The sequence below is a fragment of the Alligator mississippiensis genome, chromosome 2, assembly GCF_030867095.1.
Source record: "Alligator mississippiensis isolate rAllMis1 chromosome 2, rAllMis1, whole genome shotgun sequence".
In the NCBI taxonomy this organism is placed as follows: Eukaryota; Metazoa; Chordata; order Crocodylia; family Alligatoridae; genus Alligator; species Alligator mississippiensis.
Genome location: NC_081825.1, coordinates 272071384 through 272094721, shown reverse-complemented (window position 1 = coordinate 272094721; position 23338 = coordinate 272071384). Strand labels below are relative to the sequence as shown.

The following is a 23338-nucleotide window of genomic DNA, read 5'->3' as shown; positions in this document are numbered from 1 at the left end:
GGGGGCTGGCTGAGGCATGAGGGGGCTTCAGCACTGGGCTAGTGGGCAGGCAGCCCCTCACTGAAGCACCCTTGTGCCTGACAACCCTGAGGTATCTACACATGTACTGCTGTAAATTAGTTTACACTCAACATTTAGTAAATTATTTTACACCCAACATTTACTGCATAGCTATTAAGTCCACTGTGCAGTAAACATCTTGTGTAGATGGGCCCAGGAAGTCATTCAAGTGAGGAGCCCCTGGCCCCCAGGTGTGGTGGAAGCTGACAGTTCAGCCCGATCCCAGTAGGGACTGGAGAGTCTTGGAGGACGAGGGCAGGATAGCAATGGAGCAGGGGGTGAGGGGCACAGCCCTTGAACCTGAGCTTCCTGGACCTTCAATGCTGGGGCTACAAGTGAGAGAGGAACAGTGGAAAAAACCCTGGTCATGCCCAGCTCCCTCCCCCTTTCAGCATCCGCTCTCTGCCGCTGCGGGAGGCAGGAGACAGGGCAAGATGGGCTAGGGTCTGACCCACTCAATGGCACCCCCTGATGTTTTTTAAAGCTACAGTAGGAGTTTGCCTGTTGGAGGAATTGCGGATAAGATCAGCACGGCTTTCGTGCAAGCTCACGTGGGTAGATGTGCCCCCCAGCCCCTGACAGAGGAGGCACGGGGGTGGGAGAGGGCAGGCAGTGGAGGGAAGGCGGGAGCCACAGCACAGGCGGCAGAGCCGCGCAGCCTCAGCATAACAAGGCTGCAGCAGCTCCCCGCAGGCTCCGCCAGAGCCTCCCACCCCGGGCGCGGGCAGCAGCGCCGGGCTTCACCGCAGCTGAGCGGGGAGGGGGAGCGCGTGGTCCTTATGTAAGCGCGAAGTGTGTGCAGGACGTGTGTGCCCGCAGCATGTCGCGCACTCCGCGCTCCTGGGCTCGCGGCCGGCCGGCCCCCGGGGAGCTGTCAGCCCGCCCGAGCCCCGGCCCCGGCCCGGGGTCAGCCGGGAAGGGCAGAGCCAGGGCAGCGCCTTCAGCCAGTGCCAGTCCGCATGCGCGGCGGGCTGGTGCATGCGCGGTGGGGGGTAGCTATGCCTGGCAGTTGGCAGGCGCGGCGCGCGCAGCTATGTCTAGCGGCGCGCGGCGGAGAGGCGGAGGCGGGCGCGGGCGGAGGCGCCCTCTGTGAGGGGGAGGAGGACGCGCGGCGGCCGCGGGCATCCATGCCGGCGCGCGGGGATTAGCGAGGGGCCGGGGCCATGGCGGACCGCAGCGCCCCGAGCTGCCACTTGCGGCTGGAGTGGGTGTACGGCTACCGGGGCCACCAGTGCCGCAACAACCTCTACTACACGGCGGCCAAGGAGATCGTCTACTTCGTGGCGGGCGTCGGCGTCGTCTACAGCCCCCGCGAGCACCGCCAGAAATTCTACCTGGGCCACCAGGACGACATCATCAGGTGTGGCCCGCGCTGCCCTCCTGGCCCGGCCCGGCCCGGCCGCTGTCCGCCGCCGCGGTGCTGAACCCCCGGCGGGCGCTGCCGGCCCGGCCCGGCCCGGCTCGGCGCGGCGCGACGGGCGTGTGTCCCCCACGGGGAGGGGAAGGGGCTGGCTGCCTGCTGCGGGGACTCCCCGGGATGGGCAAGGCGGAGGCGCCCCAAGTCATTCTGCCCTGGGGCAGCTTTCAGCTGTAGCCAGTTGAAAGCCCCCATGACCAGAGGAGGGAGGTGGGGGTGGCGGGAGGTCACGTACAGCCATGAAACGTGCTCTGCCAGCCCGGCTCAGGGCCTGGAGTTGGAGACAGGAAGGCAGAGCTGGTGGCGCGGAGCAGAGGCGCTCCTAGGGGCAGCTTGCACATGCTCACCTCTTGCACCCTGGTTATTTAGATAGATAAATAGATCAATAAACCTGGTGGTATTGGGAAGGCAGGATTTGGAAGGCTGCAAAGGAAATTGTGAACCTGAGTCATCAATCCTTCCCATTTCTCTATATATCATTGGGGTGGGGGGGGAGGGGATTTTAAAAGTTGCTTTCCTTTGCTTCCTGTTGTTGTTTAGGGAGGCATTTGTGGCAGCCAGTGTGTTTTGTAAGCACATGCTTTATACTGTTAATTGTTTATCGGGGTGAGAAGTATCTGGTGATCTTTTATCTGTGCAGGACCCATGTATTAACTAGCACTGCACATGGAGAGGAAAATGGATGCTGCCGATTTTCATTCAAGGTTTAATTCGCTCTTGGAAACCGGACCAAAATGGCCACAAATATTTCTGTTTTTACTTTAATATCTTCAAGTAAAATGGTTTTATTCAAACTTGTAGTGAGTCCCAACTAAGTCTATTGGCTTCTCTTACAGAACTTTCTGTCTATACATTCATTCCTATTTCAGGTGCCAAAATAAAAGAAAAAATAGCTTGGGTAGTGATTTGTAGTGCACTGTACAATGGTCCTGAACCATATTTTTGAATGAGCTGTCTGTGCTATAGTTCCTGGGTCTTTTCTACACTTTCTTTTTCATCTGGAAAGAAAAGCATCTCTTAAGAATTCTCATCATCTCCTACTAAGGGGTTTTGTGGGAAATGAAGAAGCTTTGTTTCCTTTGAGCTCTGCTCATACTAATCGAAGACCCAATCCTGCAAAAATTATTACCATGCACAAATTTGCTGCCTTGAATAGTTCTCAGTGATGTAGCATTCTGTATCATGGAAATCCCCATCAATTTGCTGCTGTAAGTATTATGCCTCCTAGTAATTATTGGTTAGACTGGGTCATGAGAAAGAAGTTGGTTGTTCTTTTCTGTATTTTTGGTCAGTCTCTGAATTGTTGCATAGTGTATAAATTTAGGTCAAATTTAGGGCACCCACTGTTCAAAATAACACTAAACTCAGAAAATCTGCAAAGAGGGAAACTTTGGTGAGTTGATAATTTTCAGTAGATATTGTTTTAGATATTACGGTACCATGGCCCAACAGACGAGATTCTCCCACTTAATGTACTGCGATTAAGATGATCTGATTATGAATTAATCAAAGCATTTCAATTTTATAGAGAGAGGGTTTTGTATGCCTACCAAAGTTCAGAGGAATTTTTATAAAATTGATGGATTTGAAGATATATGTGCATACATTCCTGGTGTTTTGGGACAATGTCTTAATTTTTTTATTTTTATTTTTTTTGAGCAATGTGCCTGGTAGTTGTACAACACGGTTGTTGCGTAGTTGTAAGAACAGGCTAGATAAACACATGCATAGAATAGTTTGGTTAGGGATGAACCTGTCTTGGGCTAGAGGTTAGACTAGATGACCTCCTCGGGTCCTTTTCAGCCCAAAATTTCTGTGATTTAAATGCAACATGTCTGTTTCCAATGATATTATGCATTTTTGAAAATTTAATTATATCTTTTGATGCTTTTCTCCGTAAAAAAAAAAAAAAAAAAAAAATTACCACTGTTTAACTTTATCACTGTACGACTCTTCATATCTGAACTCAGATGGCTAGTGACATTATTTCTTGAAAGGTATTTGACTCTTATTATCGCATCTTGAAATATTAAGTTGAATATTACTCTCCTAAAACAGTTAAACAAAGTTTCAAACATATTTGAAAACAGCCTTCAATTTTAGTACCTTCTATTACAAAACAATAATTTAGTTTCATTTTTCTTTTTCTCTCACACACATTTTCCAGCGTTTTGATATGGTGGAATACATTTTTGCTGGATGCTCAGATGTTGTTACTTGCAGTCTCTTCAGAAATACAGGATTGTCATGTCTGTGCATTTGCAGGATTTCATTTTAAAAGGAAGGCCTGAAATTTTAACTTTTTAAATTTATTTAACCAAATCAAACCTTAATTTATACTGATGAACATCAACAAAACTTTGTTGTATTATAAAACTAGGTTGCATACTATGAAGGTGACAAGTAACTAGTACTATTCTGCACAGATGACCATGTCTTGAATGGCATTCTACATTAAGTATCAGTCAGTAAGATAGAAATTGCCATGCCAGTCCAGACAAATGTTACATCTAGACCAGTCCAGGTGCTTGAGGAAGGTGCAAGAAGTCCATTAACAGACAGTTATGGAATAACATGTCTGTTGAGATTTTGTCTAATGCCATCAGCTAGTGGTTGGCTTTTGCCGTCAAGGCCAGGATTTTCTCTCTTAATAAGAAGAAAACACAAATCAGATTTAACATTCTCAAATATAATTAGATGTTCTCATTACAGTCTTACTTCTTCTCTGATCTTATTTTCAATTATGATAAACCTTTGGCCCCAGTTTTACCTTGTGAGTTAATTATGCATTGAGAGGAAAATGTTTTCTTTCACCAGTTTGATGTCTTTCAGTTTCACTGAATATCCTTTTGTTTTTGTAATATGAGAGGGTAATTGGGATCACTCAAGTTACTTTCTCTGATATCGTTCATTATTTTGCATATCTCTATCATGTCTCTTATTTGTGTCTTTTCTAAACTAAACAGTCCCAATCTCTTCAATAACAATCTCTTTATAAAAGGGTTATCAATGCCCCTAATAATTTTGGTAGTCATTTTCAGACTTTCAGTCCTTTTCAGATTATATCTTTTTGCTGCATCTTTTCTGAGAGTCATTTGCTAGAAATAAACACAGTAAATCAGGTGATGTGTAGTACACTTTTTTCAGTATTATTTTCTGTTCTATTTCTGTTTTCTGTTCCAGAGCTGTAGAACTGCTTTGCAAGCCCGTATCCAGTGGGAGAGGGTAGTACATGAGTTCTTCCTAGGAATTGCACTCTACTCTTTATGAGGGAGTGTTCCCCTGACATTTGTTCTTCATTTAGCATTGATGCCTCAGTCACTGAGTCTGAACCAACCCTCAGGCATCTGTACCCCTATCTTAATACTAAAAATCATATTCATATGGCTAAAGAGAAGTAGAGGAGGAAGCACTTACCCCTGTAAGAGTAATATAAGTGTATGAAAAAGAAGAAGATACTTTTCTCTGCTTTGTAATGACAGAGAGTATCTTGATGACTCTTAAATGGCTGTGGCCAAAAAACAAACTGTTCTGTTTCTGTTTCTTTTACCCACATTGCCTGTCCTTTTTCCTCCCCCTTCCCTACTCTGTATTTGAATCACCGCTTTCTGTTTGGCAGTTTTGCTTCCTGCGGTTCTTTCACAGCATCTGGTGAAGCAAGCCATTGCTTATGAAAACTTATGCTATGCATCTCTGATTTAGTTAGTCTATAAGGTGTAAATCTACCCTCCCTGACTTTAGACTACTAACATGGTTGAGTACCTCTATCAGGTTTCATTGATACACTGGCTGATGATGATATGTTATTCTCCATGTCTGATTGAAGGAGTTGGCAGTGGACCTTCAAATACTGATAATTCAGCAATAAATCTGAGAGATGGTTTCTCTGCTTTCCCTCCATGCACCAAAGTTTTAGCCAGCTGATTTTTGGGAAAATGGTACTGTGGTGCATGAATTAATATGGTACTTACCTTTGGCTAGGCTGAAAAGTCAGGAGTTGATATCTGTGTTGCTCCCTTTTTAGACCTGCCTGCCTCTAAGAATGCTGTGCTGGCTGAATAAAACCCAAGTTTGGGAACTGCCAAAGGATGAAGGGAGGGCAATAAGGCATCTTGCCTACCTGCTCTGAGGGGCATAAATTGGACATTTTTGATAGGAAGAGAAACAGTTGGTCAAAACTGTGGCCACTGGAGGTTGTAATCGGGTTGGAACCAGGTTGTAATCTTGCAGTAGCAGGGGATTGGTCTCATCTCCTCAGCTTTCTCCTATGGTATACAGTAGAGTGCTCTTGGCATTTCAGGTGTTGTGTCTGTAACAGTTTGAAGTAGTGACTGTTTGTAACAGTTTGAAGTAGTGACTGCGAAGACTCCTTTGGTAAATTGTCTATGAGCACAAATGGCTGGTCTTAATGACCTAGGAGACTTTTTCAAGTCCTGGAGTCTCAGGGCAACAAAGGATGAAGTACCCATGACAATCTCAACTGGCTTTTAAACTTTTACTCACAAATGGCCCCAGAATACAGGACTAGGTTTCGTTGCTACATATAATCACAGCCCTTAACAGTGGTGTCCAAATAGCAAATTTTATGGTGCAGTTAAGTAACACACTAAGGGTTTTTGTTTTTAACCACATCTTTGGTAAATTCTCCTAGGCTTTTCGGACCTTCTTTATCTTCTTTCCACAGTACCTGGTACATGAATGCTTCCAAATACTGGGAACTGAACTTCATCTATGACAGATAATCCATCTAGTTTTGCTCCATCCCACCTTATTGTCCTTTCCCTCATCTTTCCTTTTCTTAGTAACCACATCGAGCAAGACTTCTTGAAAAAAATAGATTTCCTTCTCAGGAAAGGTTCTATAAGAATGCTAAAGTTGTATTATCTCTCCATTATTGCCTGTTTTCCCAAGGAGAGCAATATCCTTGGGACCGTATCTTGGATCTCAGATACCTCAACAAGATTGACACTCAAGATGTTTGCTGTAGGGTTGCATCAGTTTTTCCTTATCCAAGAAAGTTTGATATATGGTTCTGTAGGACTTTAAGTGATAGTCAGATATGCTTGCATCAGGGACCAGAGATTCTGTATGAGGATAAGATACGATCAGTTCAAAGATAATTTTGTCCATAGACACGAATTTATATTGGGTATTTGTAGTTATTGCTGCATATCTTTGATATCAAGAATTACCTGTATCAAAATAACTACTCTCAGCAAGATCTCTGAGTGTTGCAATGCATGCAAATCCCCTTTCAATCTTTAGGACTGTTAAGCTGGGGAAAACACATACATTAGCCTGCACAAAGGTTAATCCTCATTGGAGCAGTCCTGGGTAAAATGCAGGCCAGATCCTTTCTTCAGAAGAGATTTTCAAAATTTAAACTTCTTGATAACTCTCAAGGAACAGCCAGCCCAGACTGCACAGTTTTTTCTCAGACTACTAGGTCAGATCACTTCATGAATCTCTGCATCATTTTTGTTCATCTAAGTATGACTTTCACAACACTGGATGGCAGGCTACCTTATACCAAATGTTTATAGACTTTAAAAAAGATCGACTTCTGAAATGATTTGTTGATGGGGGGGGTGGGAGGGGGAAAAAAGGAAGAGCTAGATCTGGGTGAGAATTTCCCTTGTCTTTTCCCTCCCAGCCACCATCACAGTTACTATATCAGTGGCTGGCAACCCATGGCCCATGGGCTGTATGCGGCTTGCCTTGTGATTTTATTTAGCCCACAAAGCTGGCATGTCAGTGGTGGGGGAAGTGGTGATGGCAGCTGGGTTGCAAGTTCATTGGTGACAATTCAGCAGTACCAGGAGTCAGTGACAATCAGCAGCAGAAGCAGTAGTGGCCTACTTCAGAACATGTCATGTTAATTGGACCCACTGCTCTTAAAAGGTTGCAGATCCATGCTTCAAATCTAGAGTGGGCCATGCATTATTAAGATCTTATATGTGGATACTGGAATACCTGAAAATTTGGACTGAGTATTGAAACTCATGGCAGTGTGATGCCTGTCAAAGACCTCCTGTCCCTGAAGTATTTTATAGCTCAGGTGTTTACATGCTGTGCAGTTATGTACTATGATAAGAAGCAAAGCGGAGCTCATTCCTAGCAATCTTTCATGGAGGCAAGAAAAGTTGTGATTATGATGCATCTGAAACCATATTCATATAGTAGCTCTTCACCATGCTGGGGAAGAATATGTGAAGGCAGTCTTGAAAAAATAGGGTTTGGAGTCAATGGAACTATTCTTAGATCCAGTGGTAGCTGAGAGTGTTCTTATTCAATACAGTAATAGATTTTTCATGTGCCAAAAATATCAACTGTAATGCAGAAGAGCACCCAAAAACAAAAGTGCAGTCACATGCATTTCTGATGGAACTGGAGCCATCATCCTTGATCAGAAAGAAGATCAAGTTGGATAGGGCCAACATTAAACTAACATCTTCAGTGGACACATCTACATGAAACATTTACTATACAGCCGTGTAATTAACTTCACACTAGACATCTATGTCTACATGTGTGACCCTATTGGGCTACAGTAAACTAATAAACTCCATAGCTGCATAGTTTTTCTTTTTCAGTACACAGCAACACATGTGTAGACACTGACAGTGCTGGCTGGGGCATGAGGGTGCTTCAGTGCCTGCCTGCTGGTTAGCCTCTCACTGAAGCAACCTCATGCCCCAGGCAGCCCCTCCAAAGCATGTTGAACCAGGCAGGAGCAGTCTCAAGCTGGCAGGCTGAGCTCTGGGGTCCCCTGCCAGCTGGGGCAGCTCTGACCTGACTCAGTGTTGTGGTCCTGGGCTCATTTTCAAGTGGTGTGACCGGGAGCAATAAACTCTGGTATAATAAGAACTGGAGTTTATTGTTTTGAAATAATTTCAGTAGGAAATACAAATACATAAACAGCACACGTGTGTTATATATATATTAGATAATATACAAGTTTTAGATCTGATTTTACCAAAATATATGGATTTTTTTAAATATCAGTTGTTTGGAATTGGTTTTGTGGAATACGATCCACTGACCAGCCTGATTGCCTTCTGTGATGAGGTGACTGGTTCTGTGGATGCAGGGAGACCAGTGGATGTGAGATACTTTGATTTGAGCAAGGCTTTTGATAAGGTCTCCCATAACATGGCATCTGGCTGGGGTCATGTGACCCCAGCACTCTTTCCTCCCTAGGTAGGTGGTCAGACTTGATGATCTGTTGAGGTCCCTTCCGACCCTAGCATCTATGAGTCTATGAAACATTCTCTCAGGCAAGCTAAGGAACTATGGACTGGATGAATGGACTGTAAGGTGGATAGAAAACTGGGTGGAGCATTGAGCCCAGAGGCTCAATGGCTAGTTAGTAGCCGGTATCAAGTAGAGTGCTTCAGGGGTTGGTCCTGGGGCCGGATTTCTTTAGTGTCTTCATCAATGACCTGGAAGATGGCATAGAGTGTTTTCTCTGCACTAAACTGTGGGAAATAACTGATATGCTAGAGGGTAGGGCTAGGATTCAGAGTGGCCTAGACAGATTGGAGGATTGGGCCAAAAGAAATCTCATGAAGTTCAACAAGGACAAGTGCAAAGTCCTGCACTTAGGACGTAACAATCCCATGCATCAGTACAGGTTAGGGACTGACTGGCTAGGCAGCAGCTCTGCAGAAAAGGACCTGGGTGTTATAGTGGACAAGAAACTGAATATGAGCCAACAGCGCGCCATTGTTGCAAAGAAGGCTAATGGCATACTGGGCTGCATCAGTAGGAGTGTTGCCAGCAGGTCAAGGGAAGTGATTATTCCCCTGTATTTGGCACTGGTGAGGCCACATCTGGAGTACTGTGTTCAGTTTTGGGCCCCCCACTACAAAAAGGATTTGGACAAATTGGAGGGAGTCCAGCAGAGGGCAAGAAAAATGGTGAGAGAGCTGGGGCACATGACTTATGAAGAAAAACTTAACTAACTGGGCTTACTTAGTCTACAGAAGAGGAGACTGAGAAGGGATTTAATAGCAGCCTTCAACTACCTGAAGAGGGGTTTGAAAGAGGATGGAGCTAGACTGTTCTTAGTGGTGGCAGATAACAGAACAAGGAACAGTGGTCTTAAATTGCAGCAAGGGAAATTTAGATTAGATATTAGGAATAATTTTCTTACTAGGAGGGTAGTAAAACACTGGAACAGGTTACCCAGAGAGGTGGTGGACTCTCTATCCTTGGAGGTTTTTTTTTTAAGACCTGGCTAGACAAAGTCTTGACTGGGATGATTTAATTTGGGATGGTCCTGCCTTGAGCATGGAGTTGGACTAAATGACCTTCAGAGGTCCCTTCCAACCCTAATTTTCTATGATTCTGTGAATGTATTGGGAATGCCTATCAGAAGTTGGCAATCCCTCACAGTCAGGGATGTTTGCCTTCCATCATTGCTTTATCTGTGGGTCCGAAGATGGCTGATGAAGCTGATCCAGGATCAACCAACTCAGTTGCAACTCAGACGTGTGTTTCCATGCAGGGTGGGTGGCTCTGGATTCTTGATTCTGTCTGCAACACTGTTTCTGCTGTTCCAGCTTTTCTGTCTCCTATTATCAATGCAAGGTTTCAAAGTATTGTGATCCTCTTAGTGGACTCTTTCTTTCATGAGTTGATATCAGTTTTTTTCAAGTTGGCTTTAAGGACATCCTTGAAGCGCTTTCTCTGCCCTCCTCTTGAGTGTTTGCCTTGACTGAGCTGGGAGAATAAAACTTGATTTTAGGAGTCTGGAATCAGGCACCTGGATGACATGGCTAGCCCAGTGAAGTTGATATTGGATTATCATTGCCTTGAAGCTCATGGTTTGTTTGTTTTTGAAAGGATGCTAATGTTGGTGCATCTGTCTTCCCACTGGATTTGAAGGATCTTCTGTAGGCAGCATTAATGGTACTTCTCTAATGACTTGAGGTGCCTCCTTAATGTTGTACACATTTGAGCTCTGTACTAGACAGGTTTATTATAATGGTGATTTGTACTTGCCATGTCACAGCACCTTCAAAGAATATATGTGGCTTTTTTATTAGCCATGAGCTTAGCTTCAGATCTGATGTTGCAATCTTTGAACACTCATTTTCTCAGGCATCTGAAGGCTGCATTTGCACATGTGAGGTGATGTTGGATTTCTCTGTCAATGTCAGCCTTCTGCAAGAGATGGCTTCTCAGCTATGGAAAATACTCAGTGTTCTCCAGAGTCTCACCATGAATCTGACTTACTGGAGCTGGGGACTGCTCATTAAGAGCTTGTTGATGGAGGACCTTAGTCTTTTGAATGTTGAAAGTCAGTCCCATTTTCTTGTATGCCTTGGTAAAGATGTTGATGATTGCCTGAAGGTCTGCTTTTGAGTAAGCACAGACTTTTTGAGTAAGCACAGACTACAGCATCATCAGCATGCTCGAGATTGATAATTGTGGCCAGGGTGGTCTTGGTTTCAGCTTGGAGTCTGTTGAGATTTAACAGTTTACCATCCATTTGGTAGTTTAGCTCCACTCCAGCTAGAAGCTTGTTGGTGGTCAAATGTAGCATCACATCTGGAATAATCAAGAGGAATCAAGAAGAGTGTTGGAGAGATGATGTAGCCTTGCTTAACTCCTGTCTTAACAAAAAAGGGATCTGTGATAGATCTGTTACTGAGAACCACTGCTTGCATGCTATTGTGGAGCAAGCAAAGAATGGTGACAAATATCGGTGGCATCTGTACTTCAGAAGGATCCTCCACAGCTTTTCTCAGTTGACAGTCAAAAGCTTTCATGAGGTCACAGGACGCCATATAGAGATGTTTATGTTGTTCTCAGCATTTTTCCTGCAGCTGGTGAACTGTGAAGATCATGTCAGTTGCACCTCTTGATGTCCTAAACCCACAATGAAATTCTGGAAAGAGCTCTTCAGTAAGTGGAAGGAGATAGTTCAGGAGGGTTCTTGCAGTGATCTTTTCTGTGGTAGACAGCAAGGTGATCCCCCTGTAATTTCCATGGTTGGACCTGTCTTCCTTCTTGAAGATTGTCATGATCATGGTGTCCTTAAGATTATCTGAGATTTCCTCATCATTTCAGATCCTTAAGATGAGGGCATGGAGCTGTGATGTGAGCTTCTCTCCCTTCCGTTTGAAGATTTCAGCAGGGATTCCATCAGCTCCATATACCTTGTTGTTCTTCATCTGCTTGATGGCTTTTCTCATCTTGCCAAGGTTGGAGGAATTCCAAGATCATCCCTGACTGGGTTTTGAGAACTTTCATTAACAACAGAGTCTTGACTGAGAAGGTCTTCAAAATGCTCCTTTCAACAGGCATTGATGGCTTCCCTGTCCATGATCATGTCTCCTCTATCCTTAGGTCTCAAGTAAGGGTGCATCGATAGAGATTTTTGTGGCCGATACCGATAGCCGATTTTAAAGGAGGCTTATTGGCTGATATGGATCTGATTTCCGATACCGTGGAGAGCTGCCTCCAGCTGGTAAGTCTGTTGTGGTGGAAGGGCAAGGGGGGAGGGAAGGGGTGTGTGGGGGGGAAGATCAAGGTCCCCATGGTGAGGGAGGTGTGGGGCAGGGGCTGGGGCAAGCGCTGCCCAGTGGGGGCAAGCGCTGCCCAGTGGGGGCAGGGCAGATGTGGGACAGTGCAGTGGCTCATCTGGGGGGCATTGGTGGGGGGCAGCTCCCACTGCTGTGCACCACTCCTCTGGGAGCTGCTGGTTCAGTGGCTCATCCAGTGCTTGTCTGTTCATCCGGCTGCTCCTGCTGCTTGTCCGAGAGGGCATGGGGGAGGTGTGTGCCCCCAGATCTGCATGGAGATCTTGGCTGTGCCAAACTCTTCCTGGTGGGGTGGGGTGGGGCTGAGCTGGGAAGGGGCTACAGTGAATTTGTGGCTGCAGCTCCCTTCCCCCTGCCCCTGTAGCCCCCTTCTCAGTGCAGCCCCACCCTGCCCTGCCAGGAAGAGCTTGATGCAGCCCTGGCCCCAGCCCACCTCATGTAGATCTGGGGGCACACACCCCCTCATGTGCACCAGACAAGCAGCGGGAGCAGCGGTGGGAGCTGCTGAATGAGCAGGCTAGTGCCAGATGAACCGCTGGACCATCAGCTCTTGGACGAGTGATGCACAGCAGCGGGAGCTGCCCCCGCACCTGATGAGCTGCGGCATCATCCTGCGCCTGCCCTGTCCTGCCTGGGCAGCGCTTGCCACAGCCCCTGCCCCTGCCCCTGCTCCAGCCCCGTACCTTCCTTGCTGCGGGGGCCTTAATCTGCACCCCCATGCCCCTTCCCTCTCTGCTCCCCTTCCATTGCACCAGACTTACCAGCTCTCCATACTGCCGGGCTGAGCTCATTGCTGCCTGCGAAGTGCTGCAGCTGCATGAGTACGCAGGCCATTTATCGGCTTGATATAGCCAATTCACAATATTGTAAATTGTCTTTATATCGGTGCTGATCCAACATTGGACTGATGTATCAGTGCACCTCTAGTCTCAAGGGGGTTGGTCCCAGAGTGCTCTGACTGTAGATGGCTTTGGTGGCGCTGAAAAAATGATACATATCATGGATGTCAGTGAAATGTTGAATCTCCTTCACCTCACTTCCCACCATTTGTTCTTCATATCACAGGTCCTCCTTTGGACCTGTGCCTGAGCTTGTTGGTGATTCAGCTTATTTTGCTTGGAGCTGATGTCATTCTGCCAAGCACAAAAGGCCTTGTGCTTGTGATTGATTAGCTCTTGAATCTCCTGGTCATTCTCATCAGACCAGTCTTTGTTTTCTGGTAGAGAATCCAAGTGTCTTCACTAATGATGGTGGACTTGTCGGCACCCCAAGTGCATCTGACATTCTTATGTTGTTGTTGATTGGAATTCGCCAGTTTTTTGTTGAGGCAGTGGTGGAAGAGGTCTTGCTTGATTGGGCCCCTGAGTCCTTCGATGCTGATCTTTCATCAGCATTGCTTCTGCTGCAGCTGTCATTTGGGAACCAGTTTGAGTGACATAACCAGTTTGAGTGGATGAGTTGGTGATCAGTCCAGCAATCATCAGTTCTTAGCATAGCTTGAGTGATGTAGACATCTTTGCCGTCCTGGGCATGAACAATGGCATAGTCAATCAAGAAGTCCTTGACTTTAGGAAAGCTGACTTTAATAAGCTCAGGAGGCTTGTTGTTGAGGCCCTAAAGAACCATGACTTGACAGGGAGAGGAGTCCAAGAGGTGTGGTTGCTCCTTAAGGGAGTGATCCTGAAAGCACAAGGGATGTCCATCCCATCTTGGCGGAAAGGTAGCAAAAGGACAGAGCAGCCCCCTTGGCTCAGCAGGGAACTCATGGACCCCCTACACCCAAAAAGAGAGGCTTATAAAGTATGGAAGATAGGAATCACCACAAAGGAGGCTTATTCTGCACTGGTCTGTACCTGTAGGGAGTGAACCAGGAAAGCCAAGGCTGCAAACAAACTCCACCTGGCTACACATATCAAGGACAATAAAAAGTCCTTTTTTAGATCTGTGGGGAGTTGGAAGAAAAGCAGGGATAACATTGGACCCCTGCTAAACCAAATGGGACACCTGACAACTGACACCCAGGAAAAAGCCAACCTGCTTAATGGGTACTTCGTGTCAGTTTTTCATCAACCCAAAGGGACCGCCCTGCCTAGTGTAATGTGGGACAGACAGGGCAAGGGTGAATTTATACTCAGCATCGTTGTAGACCTTGTAAAGGAACACCTTGAAAGGCTGGACACCTTCAAGTCAGCTGGTCCTGACAGATTGCACCCCAGAGTACTTAAGGAGCTGGCAGGAGTCATAGCCCAGCCAGTGGCAAAGATATTTGAAAACTTCTGGCACTCGGGTGAAATACCTGAAGATTGGAAGAAGGCCAGTGTGGTGCCCATCTTCAAGAAAGGGAGGAAAGTAGATCCAGGGAACTACAGGCCAATCAGCTTGACCTCAATCCCTGGAAAGATTCTGGAGAAAAAATATCCAAGAGACCATTCTTGACAAACTGGCTGATGGCAACATCCTTAGAGACAGCCAGCATGGGTAGGTCTTGCCTGACCAATCTCATCTCCATCTATGACCAGGTGACATATCACCTGGACAAGGGAGAAGAGACAGACATTACATATCTGGACTTTAAAAAGCCTTTGATCTGGTGTCCCATGATTTCCTCATGGAAAAATTTGCCAACTGTAGCCTCAGCTACTTCACAGTCCAATGAATGGGGAATTGGCTCCGAGGCTGGACCCAGAGAGTGGTGGTTAAAGGAAGTGAATCATCATGGTGCTCCATGACCAGTGGTGTCCCCCAAGGCTCTGTCCTTGGACCTGTTCTTTTTAACGTCCTTGTCAATGATGTGGATATTGGTGTCAGAAGTGGACTGGCCAAGTGTGCTGATTACACTAAACTTTGGAGTAGAGCATCCACACCTGAGGATAGGCTGGTGATCCAGGGTGCCTTGGATAGGCTTTAAAAGTGGGCAGATACAAACCTGATGACATTCAGTACCAACAAATGCAAGGTACTCCACCTTGGGGAAGAAAACCCTGCAGCATGCTTATAGGCTCAGCAGTGCTACACTCGCTAGCACCATGGCCAAAAGAGACTTGGAGGTCATGATTGACCACAAGATGAACATGAGCCACTAATGTGATATTGCAGCTGATAAAGCAAGCCAAACTCTGGCTTGCATCCATAGATTCTTCTCAAGTAAATCTCAGGATGTCATCCTCCCTGTGTAGTTGGCCTTGGTGAGGCTGCAGCTGGAGAACTGCATCCAGTTCTGGGCTCCACAATTCAAGAAGGATGTGGAGAAGCTTGAGAGAGTCCAGAGGAGAGCCACGCTCATGATCACAGGACAAGAGAATAGGCCTAATGAAGACAGGCTGAGAGCTATGGGACTCTTCAGCCTGGAAAAGCACAGGCTCAGGGATGACCTGGTGGCAGCCTATAAGTACATCATGGGTGTGTATTAGGATCTGGGGGAATGCCTGATCACCAGAGTGCCTGAAGGGATGACAAGGTCCAACGGTCACAAACTCCTCCAAGACCGTTTTAGGCTGGACATAGGGAAAAACTTCTTTACTGTCCAAGTCCCCAAGGCCTGGAATAGACTCCCTCCAGAGGTGGTGCAAGCACCTACTCTGGACTCCTTTAAGAAGCATTTGGATGGCTATCTTGCTAGGATCCTTTGACCCTAGCTGTCTTCCTGCCCTTAGGGCAGGGGGCTTGCCTCAATGATCTTCCGAGGTCCCTTCCAGCCCTAATGTCTATGAAACTATATATATAAATATAAAAGTGCCAATACCAATGCTTTCCTTCCTGAAAAGCCACATATATTCTTTGAAGGTGCTGTGACATGGCGAGTAAAAATCACCATTATAAGAAACCTGTCTAGTCCTCAGCCATGGGTCTATAAGTCCTTAATGGCAGAGCAGGTGGAAAAAGATGATAGTATCTCAAAGGCTATGAAGATGGACCAAGGCTGCAGTAGAATGCGATCTCAAATTGTCTTGTGTCTTTGCCATTAGATCAGGGTCCCATTCTGTCAAGAACCATATGGAAGCTGATGTGTAGCAGCTTCTCCACAATAAAAGAAAGCATACACAGGAGTCTTCCATGAAAATGGCTTTTCCAGCACATTTTTCAAACCCTTTGGAGACCAGCCAGTAATGATACGAGTAGGACTGTGATAGTCTGGAAGCTCTTAGTCATGAACTTGCACAAAGGCGGCAGTTACAAGAAGGCTGTCTAGCACTTGGACAAGGTAGGAGCATGATTTGGTAATAGTAATGCAGCTGAGCAGCCCTCATCAGGATCTGCTCTGCTCAGCCTACATGGGGAGGGGTCTAAAAAGGGTGTTCTAAACAGCCTCTCTACCTGCTTCCTGACTGATGACCATGTCCAATAGGATCACTTTTACTGTGGTGGAGATCAAGAAAGACACACAATCAGTTTTGGGACCTGGAACATCAGTGCCCTCAGGGATAAACATAATAGTGAATGCCCAGAGTGCTATACTGCAATTGTGGCTTGAGAACTCGAGTGACACAATATTGCAGTTGCTGCACTGAGTGAGACACGGTGAGTGGGAGACGGGCAGCTCAAAGAACAAGGAGGTGGCTATACCTTCTTCTGGAAAGGTAAACAGGAAGGAGAATGCTGACTTCAAAGAGTTGGCTTTGCTGTTAAGAGTGAACTCATATCTCAACAAGTTCCCTGTCATTAATGAGCATCTCATGACTCTTAAATTGGCAGGGAGCCAATATGCCACTGTCATCAGCGCATATGCCCTGACTCTTTACACCGCTGATGAAACCAAGGAGGAATTCTATGCTAACCTTGACCAAGTCCTTTCTGACATTCCAGAGGGAGACAGACTTATTCTGTTCAGCAGTTTCAATGCCAGAGTCAGAAGGGACTCAAACCTCTGGAGCGGAACCATCGTCAAGGAAGGAGTGGGAAAGGTTAACTCCAGCGGCATCCTTCTCTTGACCAAATAAATGCTTGGAACGTGGACTCACTGTCACCAACACCCTGTTCCGCCAGGCAAATATGCACAAGACGTCATGGCAACACTCACGATTGGGAATATAGAAAAATTAAAGCTAACAAGTTCAATTGACAGTAGGAACTAAAATTTGAATGCCACTTTAATTAGTACACATGGCATTAAAAATAATCTTCATTTCACCTTTATTACAACTAGATTGCAATATAAAAATACCAGAAAATTGTCTATCAAGAATTTACACTATTATTTATACCACGAGCCTGAATAGCAAAAGAGCTGAAGGCTTACAACCTTGTCTTCATGCATCATGCTTTTCATAGTATGCAGTCCTATCCCCTTATGATCTGATTCTGTCAGGCCTCTCACAGAGAGAGACCAGGTGAATACTTTGTTTTTAAAAAGCCATTGTTGGTGCTGCAGCTATGCTAAACAAGGGAATAATGACTATTACTTTTAATTCTCAACACCCTTCCCCCCCAAACAAAACAAATAAACAAACAAACAAAAAAACCCAGAAAAAACAAACCTGAGGCCCTGACCATGCTTGATCATTGATAATCCAAAGTCATTGCTTTAGGTATATTAAGCTTTCATTTTTTTTTTTTCACAGATTCCAACATGGGTAACTTGTACTTCTATTCAAATTGTCCATATAATTTCAGCTGGTTTTCGTCATTGGTCCGTATCTTAATACTAGCCAATTGCCTGTCAAGAATGATTGGGTGGCGGGGAGCGGGCAGGGACGGAGCCCCAGGTCCCCTGTCCCCCCCCCCCCCCGGCTTTCCTCTCCCTTCCCTCCTGCTGCTTGGGGTCCAGGCCACCCCTCCACCCCACTGCAGGAGTGGGGGGAAGGGAGGAGCAGGCCCAGGCCCGATGTGGGGGAGGACCGGCCTGAGGGTGGGGAGAAGCCGGGCCAGGGGGGCAGGGGGCGGAGCAGTAGGCCTGGGCTGACACGGCGGTAGCAGGGGGATGGGAGGAGCAGGCTCAGGGCTGACATGGGGGAGCAGGGGTGCAGCTGCCATGTTGGGCTGGGCTTGGCTGGATCAGGCCGGGCTGGGTTAGGTCTGCTGTCCCCCCCCCTCCCCCCCCAGCCCCACTGCTGCGGTGGGCCATCTTTACCCCCAGCTCTGACTTGCTACCCCCCTCCCATCAGGCCCGGGCCCCAGTCCTCCCCTGGCCCCACCGTCACTGCCGACACCATGGTGTGCCCACTCCTCCCTCCTAGCCTTGAGCCTGACTGGGAACGGGAGGGAGGAGTGGGCCCAGACCCAAGGGGGTAAGGAGGCCCGCTCCTTCCCTCCCCAGCCGCTGCTGTGGCTGCATGGGGCTGGGGCTGCTGTCCCCGCCTGCCCCCGCTGTGGCGGGCCAGCTTTTTCCCCACTCGGACCCAGTTCCCCACCCCCATGTTACCTGGAGGGAGCAGGGCAGGGGGGACTAGGCCAGCCCTGCTGGCCTCCCCGCCGCGCCTTCCATCTGCTTTGTTGCCGCCATCTCCAGGGAGCAGGGCGGGTATCCCCCGCTCCATCCCATGTCCCCAGCATCATGGTAGCGGGCTGCCTTCTGTCAAAACACTTCTTCGTGCTCTGATTGGCTCTTTGTGAGCGAGTCAGAGCGTGAGTAAAGCATAACAGACAGACAGAGAACACCCAGGATTGCCACCTCACCAATCTTAAAAAGGCTTTCACCCAGCAAGGACATTCCTCCAGAGAGGTAGATCGCATGTTTGAAAGAGCCACCCAGATACCACGTGAAGAACTCCTGCAGTACAGAAGAAAACCCCCCACAAATCGCACACCGCTGGTTATGACATATCACCCCTCCCTCCAAGCCGTACGAAAAATCCTCAAACAACTGCAACCCATACTAAAAAGAGACCCTATTCTTAAAAAGATCTTCCCAGAGACACCCATCCTAGCCTTTAAACAAGCACCGAACCTCTCCAACCTCATCACCAGAAGCAAACTTCCTCAAGCCCAGAACACACCAAAAGGATCCAGACCGTGCCATGACAAGAAATGCAAAACCTGACAACACATTTCCACCACCCCCACTATTACTACACCTCACAACAGAGCCATCAGCATCCCTGGATCTTACAGCTGCACCTCCAGAAATGTAATATACCTCATCCAATGCACTAAATGCCCTGATGGAAAATATGTAGGAGAGACCAAACAACAACTGCGCACCAGCATGAATGCACACCGGAAATCTATCAAAGACAGAAATACCCAATTACCGGTGGGGGCACATTTCTCACAGGAGGGCCACTCTCTCTCCAATCTCTCAGTCCTGATCCTCAAGAGAAACTTACACAACACTTCCCAGAGACGAGCCTATGAACTCCATTTCATCAACCTGCTGGATACTAGAGATCATGGACTAAACATAGACATTGGATTTTTGACACATTATAATCTGCCTGACAACTGACTCCCCAGCCCAGCCCCTGGCATCTTTACTTTTCATTCCATCCAGGAAGAGCACACACCAACTGCTGAAACTTCCTTAGCCTGACGAAGGGTTTTTAAACCCGAAAGCTTGCTTAATAACTATTCTCCAACCATTTGGGTTGGTCTAATAAAAGATATCAAATTCACCCAAGGAACCTTGACAGACAGACTTAGGTTTTTATATATTGGAATGAACAGGCTGGCAAATTTAATATCTTAGCTCATATATTTTTATGGCAGCTTTATAAGGCTGACATCAATTGCTCATAATGGCATATGGCAAACTATGGGGAGACAACATCACAGGGATTATCTGAGTAAATTTGAATAGTGTTACTTTCTAAGTATGTATATAAAATCAAATTTACTGCTTACTTTAAACTAAGTTAAATTTAATACTAGTGATAAATTCAAATAAATGTTTAGATACCAATTATTTGAGGTGCTCCTTTTTTAAGGACCTGTTATATTAAAGAGCTCTCCTGTACTGTAATCTTGTTAGTATGGCTGTCATTCTTTTCTGTTTCAAGTCTTGCTGATTCCTGGAAAACTGATTTAGAATTCAATTTGTAATACAAGGCCTGTGGATTTTCAAACATGGACAGCCTAAACAATTATATAATGTAATGAGTTTATAAAGTAAAACTTATTTAATGCCAGGTGTATCTCATGTGTATGTTGATTTCTTACTATTTTAATTTAAAAAAAAATGCTTGTTCCTCTAAGAGAATCAGATTAATTTTTCAGGTTTTAGTTTTCATAGTCTTACATTAACAATAGTTTTCATGAATTAAAAGTTTTAAATGTATTTGCATGTATGTTTCATTAGAATTTTTGGGCTTTGATATATGAATCTTTTGTATCATAACATGCCCAGATATTTACAATGACATTCTTAGGTTGCAACTTGAAATAACTGTTTGTTCAAAAGAATTTTTTTCTTGAACATTTATAAATGCAATTTGATTGGTTTTAGTGTGCTGCTGTAGTTCAGCATCAGTGATTTTGAAAGAAAGTCAATTTGGAGACTAATAATTTGGTTTGTTTCTCTTTTGGGGTGAACAAATGACATTGCACAAATTAGAGCCGTTTTGGAGAACCATATGATATAGTATTATATAAATTTCCTTTTATTTATTTTTCATGTCTAGTTTGTAAGTAATTGTGGTATATAAGATTTTTATCTGGGTAGTATTTGTTAGGTGGTTTTGTTTTTTGGTCATTACCTGAAAAATAATTTCTCCACCCAGTCCTGTTGCTACACTCTGAAAAATGTCCTGGACACTTCAATAAATCAGCTAAATGTTGAGCCTATTAAATATTTTTGTTTCAAAAGAAAAAAAAAACAGTTAAGCTCCCACACACTGGGATACTGCTGTGAATGCCAAGACAGGCTTTTCTGTACAGCCTTTATATCCATGAAATATCTGTAGGCAAATGGTATCTACATGCTCCTTCCCTCCCCTGTCCCCTTCCACCACAACAGACTTACCAGCTGGAGGCAGCTCTCCACGCTGCCAGTTCTGCTCCTCACTGCCTGAATGCTGTGCTGTGGCTGCGCGCAGCATGGGTATTTATTGGCCCCATCAGGCTGTTTTCTGATACTGCCCATTTTCTTTATATTGGTACCAATCCAATATTGGACTGATGTATTGGTGCACATCTAGTACCTATATATCAGATCTTAGAAGTCATAGAGCAGGACCCTATTCTACTCAGCGCTTATTTAACAACATAATACTCAGCCTGCACTAAGAGTGCCAGACCCTGCCCTTGACTCTTGGCAGCAATAAAAATGCTGGATTGCTGTGCCAAGTTTGTTTCCTGACAGTCAGATTCAAGAAATTTATCAACATTCTTGACTTGAAGAAATATATTTAAATATATTAAACTGGCAAGGGACATAAAAGGCAATAAAAGGTACAAGTATTTTGAGAATAAGAGGAAGAGTAAAGTAGGTGCAGGTCCCTTATGGAATGCAGAAGGCAGTCTAGTTTCAGATGATGCAGGGGCTGAAGTGTTCAGTGCCTTTTTTTACTTCAGTCTTCACAAATAGGGGCAGCTTTCAGATGGTGAGTGCAGTAGGCAGCAAAGATAGGGAAGGAGTCAAACAGCCTAGAGTAATGGCAGAACAGGTCAGGGGTTACTTAGAGATGCTTTCAAGTGGGCATGGCCAAATGGGTTATACCTTAGGGTATGGAAGGAATTAGCGGAGGTAGTTTCAGAGCCATTAGCCATTAGAACTCTTGGAGGTTGGATAAGGTCCTGGAAAATTGGAAAAGGGCAAATACAGTGCCCATCTTTAAGAAAGTGAAGGAGGATCTGGGGAATTACATACCAGTCAGTCTGGTGTTGATACATAGAAAGATTATGCAGCAGATCCTCAAGAAATCTGTTGTGAAGTACCTAAAAGACAATGAGGTGACCAGGAAAAGTCAGCATGGATTCACTAAGAGCAAATCATGCCTGACCAACCTAATTTCCTTCTATGAGAAGGTGATAGGCTCCGTGGATGGGGGAGAGCAGCGGATGTGATATACCTTGACTTCAGCAAGACTTTTGATGCCATATCCCACAACATTCTCATTAACTAGCTAAGGAAACACAAACTAAATAAAAGTACTGTAAAGTGGATGCAGAACTGGTTGCATTATTGTGCTCAATGAGTAGCCATCAGTGAGTCAATTTGTAGTTGCAAGGAAGTATCAAGTGGGGTTTCCTAGGGTCTGTTGCAGGTCTGATATTGGTTAATATCATCATTAATAATTTAGACAATGGAATCAAGTGAATGCTTAGTAAATATGTTCAATAACACCAAATTGAGTGGAGTTGCAGATGCTCTGGAGGGCAGAGCAAGGATCCAGGATGACCTGGATAGACTGAAAACATGGTCCGCAGTCAACCAGATGAAGTTCAACAAGGAAAAGTGCAACGTCCTTGGGAAAAGTGCACTTGGGACAGAATAACTGCATGCATAAATGCAGACTAGGGAATGACTGGCTAGGCTGCAGTACTTCAGAGAATGACTGGGTATTATAGTGGACCATAAACTCCTTAGGAACCAACAGTGTGCTCTTGTTGAAAAAAAAGGCCAACTGTATACTGGGTCACATTAACAAAAATGTCACTTGCAACTCAAAGGATGTGATTCTTTTGCTGTATTCAGCACTGGTGAGGCCTCATTTGGAGTACTGTGTCCAGTTTTGAACACTTCAAGAAGAATGTGGACAAATTGGAAAGAGTCCAGTGGAAAGGAAGAAAAATAATTAGAGGCCTGGGAAGCATGACTTATGAGGAAAGGCTGAAGGAGCTAGGGTTATGTAGTCTGTAGAAGACCAGGCTGAGAGGGGGTTAATAACAGTCTTTAATACCTGAAGGGCAATTATAGAGAGGATGGAGATGGGCTTTCCTCTGTGGCCATAGGAGACGGGACTAGGAGCAGTGGCATCAGACTTCAGCAGGGGAATTATTTTGGGAGATCAGGAACAACTTTCTGACCAGGATGGTAAAGTACAGGAACAGGCTTCTTAGAGACATTATGGACTCTCCATCCCTGTAAACTGTCAAGAGCAGATAGGACAGATCCTTGTCTGGATTGATTTAGTCAGGAATGATCCTACCTTGAGCAAGGGGCTGGACTAGATGACCTTGTGTGGGCGCTTGGAACTTCACTTCCATATGATTTTCCACATGTCTCATCTCACTAGACTTTGCTAAGGTTTACTGCCAGTTACCTTGACTTTTACATTTCAAGACCTTGTGTTTTTTCATCACATGAGCCATTAGTAGATTTTCATCAAAATAATAGCAATGGTGGTTGCAGTTTTAAAAAAGAGGGGTAACCTTGCTGGTCTCAGCAAAATTTCTTTTTTGGAGACATCTGCAGTAGGTTCCACATCATTTTTGGCTA

The 23338-nt window shown here is 45.5% G+C and overlaps 1 protein-coding gene across 1 annotated transcript in view; it reads left to right on the top strand.

Annotated features, from left to right (window-relative positions):
- Positions 1-1169: 1169 nt before the first annotated feature.
- Positions 1170-23338, top strand: part of EML5 (EMAP like 5) — a 231977-nt gene continuing 209808 nt past the window's right edge. Inside the window, exon 1 of the mRNA XM_019481686.2 lies at positions 1170-1420. Within this exon, the coding sequence (XP_019337231.1) occupies positions 1224-1420 (197 nt within the window). The 5' untranslated portion in view covers positions 1170-1223. The remainder of the gene's footprint in view (positions 1421-23338) is intronic.